Raw genomic sequence first — 8800 nt, 5'->3', positions numbered from 1 at the left:
AAACAATGCGAATCAAATCGCCCCACCACGCTGGAACCATCGGCGTGCCCATCCACGACCGTCGGAATTCCAATTATTCCGAACAATTTTGTTATTTCAAATCGAACCAATTAACACGCTCGTTTGTGCCATCTGTCGACAAAAGTCTGTAACTCTCAACGATGATGATTAAGCTTTTGATTCATATTTGTTGAAAACATATCATTGAAACATTTCTAGCTTTTTATTATTATTTCTAATTGCATTACATATTTTCTGCTAAAACGATAAGTATATTTAATCGTCAATAGCATGGATGCTATTGCTTTCTGTTATATCAATCAAGATCTTCATTTATCCAATCATAATTCTTTATTATGTTAGTTTTATGTTTTCTTTTTGTATGAAGAGTTATTCATTCGATGAATAATACTTATATTTTAAATAACTTATGTTTATCAGTGGAAAATAATACGTACTCTATAATTATTCATCTTTTTATTCCACCTGCCACATTGCGAATGATGAATGTAATATAGATAACCTTTTATATATAAACAAGATTATATAGTGAATATAACATTTACTTCGAAGAATATATAACAATAAAGAATCAAATAACATAATTGTATAACATAGATGTACACAATGTTAGAAATTAATAAAATTTGTTTAAATAAATTGTAATAAATTGATTATCATGTAAATCTGTAAGAATATTCATACAAGAAAATTGAGATTTTATGAATGATCGAAAATTTTCAATTATTTTATTCAAAATTAAAGACTTGAAAAAATGTAATTTAAAAAATTATTGTCGAAGTTAATTCCTAGATGGCGTAACAACTACCAATATAAATCCTAATTGTATTATCAACAGTGTATGCCTTTCTTTAAAGCATTCATTTCGTGTGGGATGTAAATAGAACAAAGATGAACCAAACTACAAATGAAATGAATGTTATTCTGAGCCTGTGCTTTTCCATTGAAGAGTATAAGTGCGAACGTCTTCCAAAAATAAACACGAGGAAAACAAAAATAAACAATGAAAACCTTGAGATGGAAAAGAAACAACGAAATGAATAGTAATTGAAATCCATTACGCAGTGTTGTTTTTTTTTTATTTTCGTTGTGTACATACAGCTCTTTGCCCAATTAATTATCACATGAATATTTATAACTGCTAAACTCTCTTAACAGCATTCTAAACTACTATAACTACTAAAGCATATTTGAATTGAACGGAACATTTGAATGTCTCCAAAATGTTATTTGTTTTTTTTAAACCAACTGACGTTTTCCTAATCGACGTTTTGTTATATGTCTGCACTTGATAACGTAATGTTTGCTGTTTCTTGAACTTTGTCTCTACTTTAAACTAGTTGTTCCTCTGGATTGTCTTTACAACAACATATGATAATATTTGTAGCAACAATAAGTGAGTTTGGTTAATTGCATTTATAAATATTTTTAAGTGTTGCTAATATAAATAAAAGGTTGAAATAAGGAAACAGAAAATACACCAAAAATAATAATTTTATTTATTGACATGGAATTATTTGAAGTATGCAAAGACTATTTTATTATTATATATACTTTGTATTATAACAAAGTGGGTATATGGTTTATTGGTAATCAAGTTGATTTATCACATCCATCTCATGGCGTTTGTTTTCAGAGACAAGAAATACCTATCTCAAACGTACAAAATCATAGGAGAAACTATAATGAATATAAAATATCTTCCAATATATACGAAGAATAATTGTTATAAAAATATAATTTTTTCCTTATTACGCTCATCATTGTTATTTTTTTATCATTTCTCTTTTTCGTGAGCACCCATGCGGATATGGATTTTGTTAAGTATAATATATTTACTATGACGTACAATATACAATGGCAAGTTTGTTGCTTTTACTTCCTAATAAAAAATACAAACCATTATAACTAAAATTAACATCGATAACATAAATATAATGAAGAATAACGCAGTGAAACGTATGTCGAAATTAAAAAAAAAAATAAAAAGAATACTTGTTGTCATTTCTCTTTCTCTCCAAAGGAAGACAATATATACTTTAAATTATGTTTCGAGGTCAGAATTTGAAGCCCTCTTCCTCTTCACAAAAGGTACGAAGCCCCAAATAGCTGCTCCCACGATAAGTACGATGCCGAGGGTACTGAAGAGTGAAACATAGGATTTGGAACTTTGGTACCATAGACCACAAAGAGGTGGTCCGATCAATTGCAAAATTCCATTGACAAACAACGAAATTCCGTATGTCGATTGCAGTCTTTCGGTACCTAACATGTCTGCCATGATTACTGCAGTCACGCCTACGTATATACCAGATGCCAGTCCAAAAATGGAACAAAATATACTTATGGCTACGTAAGTCTCGAAGTAAGGCATAATAGCAAGGGATATCCCTGATATTAATAGTCCACCGATGAAATACCATTGTTTTGGTATTAAGTTCAAGTCGGAGAGTGCAGATCCCCCGATCCTTCCAACTAGATCTAAGGCGCTTACAATGGAAAGCAACAAAGCGGCCGCGTCTTTACCGTATCCTAAATCTATGGCAAACGATGGCAAGAGAATTATAAAGTTTGTGTATCCTATAGCGTTGGTAGAATTAGAAATAAGTATAATCAAGTAAAGCGGATCCTTCAGTAATGAAAGATCAACTAACTTATTTGTCTTCTCGGTTTCTTTTGTTTCTTTGGTAACCGACTTCAAGCTAAACGAACTGGCAATCATCTCAGGTTGTAATGTTAAGGTACTTCCATGGTAAGGAGTGGAAACGTATTGGAAAGAGCTAGTTGATGGACTCCTCCTAGGTACTTTTCTCCTAGTGCTGGTCTGACGACTCGGCGATTCGAATCCATTATTCACTTCCGGTACAGAGTTTAAAGCTGAAGCGCTGTTCATGTTTGAAACAGCAATACCGGAACGAACTCTGGTCATCTCTCCACGATTAGTACCGACACTGATCTTTCTCTCCCGACCGTAGCCGTGGCTTCTGTAGTTAGGAACAGCCACACTGGAAGCACTCCGGATGAATGAATTTTTGGTGATGTCATTATTGTCTACGAAGGAGTCGTTGCGGTTCAGTTGTAAGGATGAGGTGTCATCTGAGCTGATGATGAATTTCGGTTTCAAAGGTTGCTCTTCCATCTCCTCAGCCTCTTCCATCTCGGCCTCAGTCTTCGGTACTTTTTTCATATGCTTCTCGACGGGATCATAGAAGAGGGCGGCCACCCATACGTTAAGGGTAACAGCACCCATAAGAAGTACAGCACCTCTGAAAACAGGGTAATGAAATAGGCGGCCCGATCACACCGATGGGCCCCAAAGGATAATGGTTATTTCAGTCACCTGTAGTCGTAAATTTCGAGGAGGATACGCAAGATAGGCGGCAATATTATTGAACCGATTGCCGAACCGGAAATGCACAATCCGTTCGCAAGACCGCGTAACTTCACGAAGTAACTTGTCACTATGTAAACGGTCGGAGGGAAGGATAGTCCAGCACCCGTGCCCACCAGAACTCCATAACTAAAATGAAGTAGAAAAAAAACACGGATACCAAATTAGTTTCGACGACTTTGGGGATGGATGATTATGAAGTTGGAATAAAAAAATAAGCAAAACAAAATAATAGAAAATCCCCCTATGCAAAGTGGCAATTCTAATCTACATTACATACCTAATATATAAGAAAGCAACTGAATTAGCAAAATAACTTAAAATCATTCCAAGGGCCGCACAAGTGCCCCCCAAAATGGTAACAGTACGGTAAGAATATTTTAATGACAGAATACTTGAAACAGGACCTGCAAATATAAAAAGAAAACAGAATAGAATGGTCAGAAGTCATCTAGAGCGAACGCTTATCAAACATTACCCAGTGAACTGTAAAGAAAGTAGCAGAGGGCTGGGATCCAGGCAGCTGCCGCCGGCGTAGCCTCGAAAACCTCCAGGAATTCCACGAACAGAACACCGAAAGATTTTACTGTTCCGGGTACTAAGACGTTCACCATTGTCGAGCCGAGGAGCACCAACCATCCCCAGCCCCCATCGGGGGGCACTAGTTTCCAATTTTTCATCTCCTCCTTGCCATTATTTTGTAAGAAAATGGCAACCTCTACAACAAACCAACAAAAATGTTATAATTAAACGAAACTATCACGTTTGATTTTGTTTATTATCTTAATCCTTGAGACACTTGAGCAACATTTTATTATGAGCGTTGATAATAAACAACAAAAAACATAACAATATGTGTGTGTGTGTATGTGTCTAGAAGCAGTTGAGCAATAGTCTTACACAGACATCGTACAACGAATTCTTGGGTTGCGACCGTCGCAAAATAACGCAGACGACTGCTTCCATGCTATTCCACACGATGACGAAGGCCCTATAGTTTGATGTAATCAATAACGTCATATGGGTTTTCGGCGGCAAATTTAACTATCAAGGGACAAGCCTTTATTACTTCTAATCTTTATTCTTCACTCAAAACAACCAATGTTCCATATTACTCTTATCCATTAATATTCAAATTAAGAGCTGATAACATTTTAAATTTCATAATTTGTATTTTTTAAAAACAACATAAATTATCATACACTTCATTTTGTTAAAGTTTTTAAAAGTAACTATTTGCTGACTATACAAACTATATTTTAAAAATTATATAAGTGTTATGAATCACTTATGGTTTTTGTTTATGGACTATGATTTCTCACGGTAGAAATATTGACATTGAGTTTATTATGTACAAAGTCATCCAAGAGGGAAAACCATTTTCCTGACATTCAAAGCAATGATGTAAACCTTAGTTAACCAACAACAACAACACTTTTTTTCAATAACAACTTTATTGATTAACATCGAATAGGTTGTGCATAAGGATATTAACCTTAGTTTTCCATTTCGACTTTACAAATATGTCAATTTTCGTCAATAAACACCACCATTCACAATGGAATAAAACAAATAATTAACAGCAGTCATTTGTCACATGTTATATGCACTTCGTCGAAATATAATTTACTATTTACGCTAAGCAAATGATAACATTTTATGTTTCTAGAATTTACCAATTTGCAATATATCTTGTTTACTCTTAAATTGAATGAAAAACAACGTACTCAACGTCGAGTAAACAACGTTCCAAGCATTTGTGAATCGATAGATTTACAATATTATCTCTGAGTATGTTACATAACGCGGAATTATGCGCATTTTTTTCAACTACGAAAGAACTTTCTTACGCAATCACTATCATAATGATGTACAAAGTTCATTACATTTCTTATAGTTAATTCATACTAATATATTAAAATTTACAAATATAGAACCACACATTAATTAATGAAGTACTGTTGGTAATTGTTGACAAATTGTTAATGAAACCAGTCATTTAAATTAACATCTGTTAAAACATTATTAACTACTTAAATAAAAACTCGTTTGTATTGTTTAGTATACTTTCTATTAATCTAGTTGTATTCAGAATTTAGAACAAAATTATATAACTCCGAAATTCATATTTAAATATTACTTGATATATTAAAATTATTCTAAATTTAGCATATAAGTAAATGTAACTAGCCGAACTATTTTTAGCTAGTAGATCATTAATTTTTTACCGTTTTTTAAAATTACTGTATTATTAAAAATAAAACTCTGGTAATTTAAAGTTTTACAGTTATGAATTAATAATGGTAGATTCTCAGTAATTGCGGTAAATTACAGATCGCATTAATGCAACATCATTGAAACTATTAGTTTATACTTATGAAACCCGTTTTTCTTTCATTAAACCTGATAATAGTATTACTATAATTAAGGATATTTGTAGTACAGTGCATATTAATGCGTACATTGTTTTATTACTAATTAATTACATTTGAAATTTATGATAAATTGAAGATCTTTGATTTTAAATTTGAAACACTGTTGTCATAATGAAATGAAATGGCGTCTGGATGCCTGTTGCGTGGTCCAGGTCTGAAAACATTGCCCAGACGTCTGGTAAACTAACAACATCGATATCATACTTAATTGGGGGAAATAAAAGGGCAGTTTAAAATCAATCGCGTATTATTAATTCCTTACATCACACTATTACACAACGGCTTGAAAGCTATCGATTCGTTATTCTAATGGGCCACTCACCCTACTCATTCATAATGCATGCCAATCCGTTTGTCCCAATCCAATTTGATTTATTTATTTATGGTCACATCGACTATTTATAGTAGCGTTACCAGCGACTCGCGGTGTTTATATACATGGGTGAATATTTGTGTGTATATACACAAGAATTTGTGAGCAAAAGGAATTAGTGTTGCGAGGATTGTTGACCCTCCAAGCAAGTTCAAATTTTCTTGTTTACGTCGCGCAACTGCTTCCTCCTTGTGTTTTCTGCGGGTATTAGTCATCCGCACATGTAGCAGACGTTATCAAAAGACGACTTACAAAAAAAAAATACAAATAAATGAAATTTCATATTTTTATGTGCAAGGATGTGTTGCGATGAGAGGATATATTTTATATGGACGTTACCTTTCTTTTGTTTCGAAGTGATCGAATCGCACTGCCTGGTCGATAGGTCATCGCCATCAGGGCACATGGCGACGTCTTCTTCGAGACCTTCCAGGAGCCTGGTGCTGGCGACCGGCTCCTCGCTCTTGGAGATCACCTCCTGCTGCATCGTCGTCCAAAGAGTCTTCTTCTTCGCACAGTTTCGAATGTGTTATGGGTCCATGCAGGTGCGAACTGTGTACAAATGTTGTGCGAATATCAGCTGAGCAGAGCTGACGGGCGGCGACGGCTTTTTCCCGTAATTTAGGCACGACTGGCCGACAACGACGTGAATTCCTGCAACACACGCGCACTCGCCTGATCAGAGCGCTAATAAATTTCGAACAGAATGTATGGAAACAAATAAATGGATACGCGTGCAGGCGCGCTCGGTTCTAGCGGATCTCGAAGTCGCATAGCGGATTTACTGGTAACGGGGCTGCAGATCAACCAGCCCAAGGTCATCCATGGTATACATACATACATGGACACGTACACATACATATACACGCGCACAGTGCTCGCTATCGGACGACCATTGTTCTCCGCGTTGCGTTACGCAACGAACCAGGGCCAACCACTCAAGCGAAGATTATGCCTTATCGTTTATCTATAACGATGAGTCTGTTAAAATATACCTACAACTACTCAGCATCCGAAATCTCTCAAAATCTAGAAAACGAAACGTTCAAGATCTATCAATTGTAAAGGTACACAAAGTCCTAAAGATATATTAAGTACAAAGATAAGCATGGTCCTTAAGCATTACTGATAGTACAGCGAAGACTTCTATCACTCACCCAACAATACTCCAGATTTGTAAATAAAGATCGATCAATCACACATGATACTTATATTGCGAACACAAAAGTTTTAAATATTTTGAAAACAAAATGTTAAAAAGATCTTCAATTGAGAAACTATACTGACAGTATTTCAGAAAATTCTATTGCGCACCCGATATCTTCGTAAATTTGGAAAATGAATCGTTAAACATCTATCAATAGCTAACATAGATAAGATCTTCAAACGACAGTCTATAATGACAGTATTTGGAAGACTTACATGCGCATCTGAAAACATATTTTGAAAATGAAACAATCATTATTAAAGTATTGCGAAGATTGAAAAGTTTTAGAAAGGAAATGAATTTGTTATAAATGTTAATTAAAATTAAAGTATTAACAATTAATAGTTTTTAAATATTACGCCAAATAAAGTAGATTCAATGAATGTAGACTACTACACTATTTCACCTTATAACTATATTTGTATTTCGTTTTGTCATTGAAGAAATAATCTTAATTGATGATGTAATCCTAAAATAGTTTAATTTATAACTTAAAACTAACAAAGTTCAATGCGTTTCCCTATCCTATATTTCATCTTGAGAGAGGTTACTTAACTGATAACACCAAAATTTTAAATAAAATTATTTAATTAAATAATGACTGTACTAAAAATTTGTAAAAATTATTTATCAATACTTAAGAAATCAGTAATATTAGTTGTAAAAATTGATCTTTTTGCGGAACAACTGGCATTTGATTGATTTATTTGCAGTTCCAGATTAATTGCGATTGATGAATTTGTTTACGTGTCGGGCAATTGCGAAGACAGTTGGATACTAAGTGGTTGCACAGACGTGAGTCTTATTTACTATTATTCTGTTTGCTTTTGTTCAGTCAATTTAGATGATCGATGGTGCGAATTGATTTATTAACGTTATGATTTCAGTACAAAAATGCAATGGAAATGGAGCGAATGCTGCAAATGGAATCACGTACCTCGGAAATCAGATTTCGTCGGATACTGGCAGTTATATAAATAAATGTATTAATATACTTTGGAGGTCAATTGATTAATTCCAAAATATTCCGTCGCGGAAACGTGCTCTATTTTGCCCGCCGCTCGTTTTTCTATCTTTCTTGGTAATTCCCTTGGCACCCATTTTGTTAATACTGGGTATTTCTAAGCGTATAACTCGTTCGCAGCAGCAAATCACACGGTCGTCGCATTTGATGTAATTACGTAAACTGCTTCAAGACTTAGACAACCAAATGCACCAAAAATATCCATTTATTGCTAGAAAATGAGTTTCAAGAAAATAATCAAGTATATTGCTCTTTGTTAACCAATTGATATTTTGTTAGTTGTTTTCGTTAAATATGCTGTAGAAACATGAAGTTAAGAAATTTAAGCGGCGAAAGAGCACTATACATG

At 34.1% G+C, this 8800-nt stretch overlaps 1 protein-coding gene across 3 annotated transcripts; it reads right to left on the bottom strand.

Moving 5' to 3' along the window:
* Nucleotides 1-1511: 1511 nt before the first annotated feature.
* LOC108557684 (monocarboxylate transporter 1) lies at nt 1512-8588 on the bottom strand. 3 transcript variants are annotated; one of them, XM_017914314.1, is made up of 6 exons: nt 8365-8588; nt 6560-6874; nt 3891-4130; nt 3693-3819; nt 3362-3541; nt 1513-3287 (listed from the first exon to the last, which is right to left on the bottom strand). In XM_017914314.1, the coding sequence occupies exons 2-6, from the start codon at nt 6705-6707 to the stop codon at nt 2066-2068; spliced, it is 1917 nt and encodes a 638-aa protein (XP_017769803.1). In that variant the 5' UTR covers nt 6708-6874; nt 8365-8588; the 3' UTR covers nt 1513-2065. The 3 variants fall into 3 exon arrangements, with proteins under 3 accessions (XP_017769804.1, XP_017769803.1, XP_017769802.1); XM_017914315.1 differs by lacking the exons at nt 6560-6874; nt 8365-8588 and adding an exon at nt 4313-4404 and having other exon boundaries at nt 1512-3287; XM_017914313.1 differs by lacking the exon at nt 8365-8588 and having other exon boundaries at nt 6560-7290.
* Between the last annotated feature and the right edge of the window lie 212 nt (nt 8589-8800).

Source organism: Nicrophorus vespilloides, unplaced genomic scaffold (assembly GCF_001412225.1).
Source record: "Nicrophorus vespilloides isolate i.1.1-1 unplaced genomic scaffold, Nicve_v1.0, whole genome shotgun sequence".
Lineage (NCBI taxonomy): Eukaryota > Metazoa > Arthropoda > Insecta > Coleoptera > Silphidae > Nicrophorus > Nicrophorus vespilloides.
The sequence above is the reverse complement of the archived record's forward strand: the minus strand, read 5'-3'. Positions and strand labels throughout refer to the sequence as shown.

Coding starts and splice junctions, on each gene's coding strand:
- LOC108557684 (XM_017914314.1), bottom strand. CDS start 6,707: ATGCAGCAGGAGGTGATCTCCAAGAGCGAGGAGCCGGTCGCCAGCACC. Junction 3,820..3,890: donor CTTTCTTTACAGTTCACTGG/GTAATGTTTGAT, acceptor TTATATTTGCAG/GTCCTGTTTCAAGTATTCTG. Junction 3,542..3,692: donor GTTGCTTTCTTATATATTAG/GTATGTAATGTA, acceptor ACTTCATTTTAG/TTATGGAGTTCTGGTGGGCA.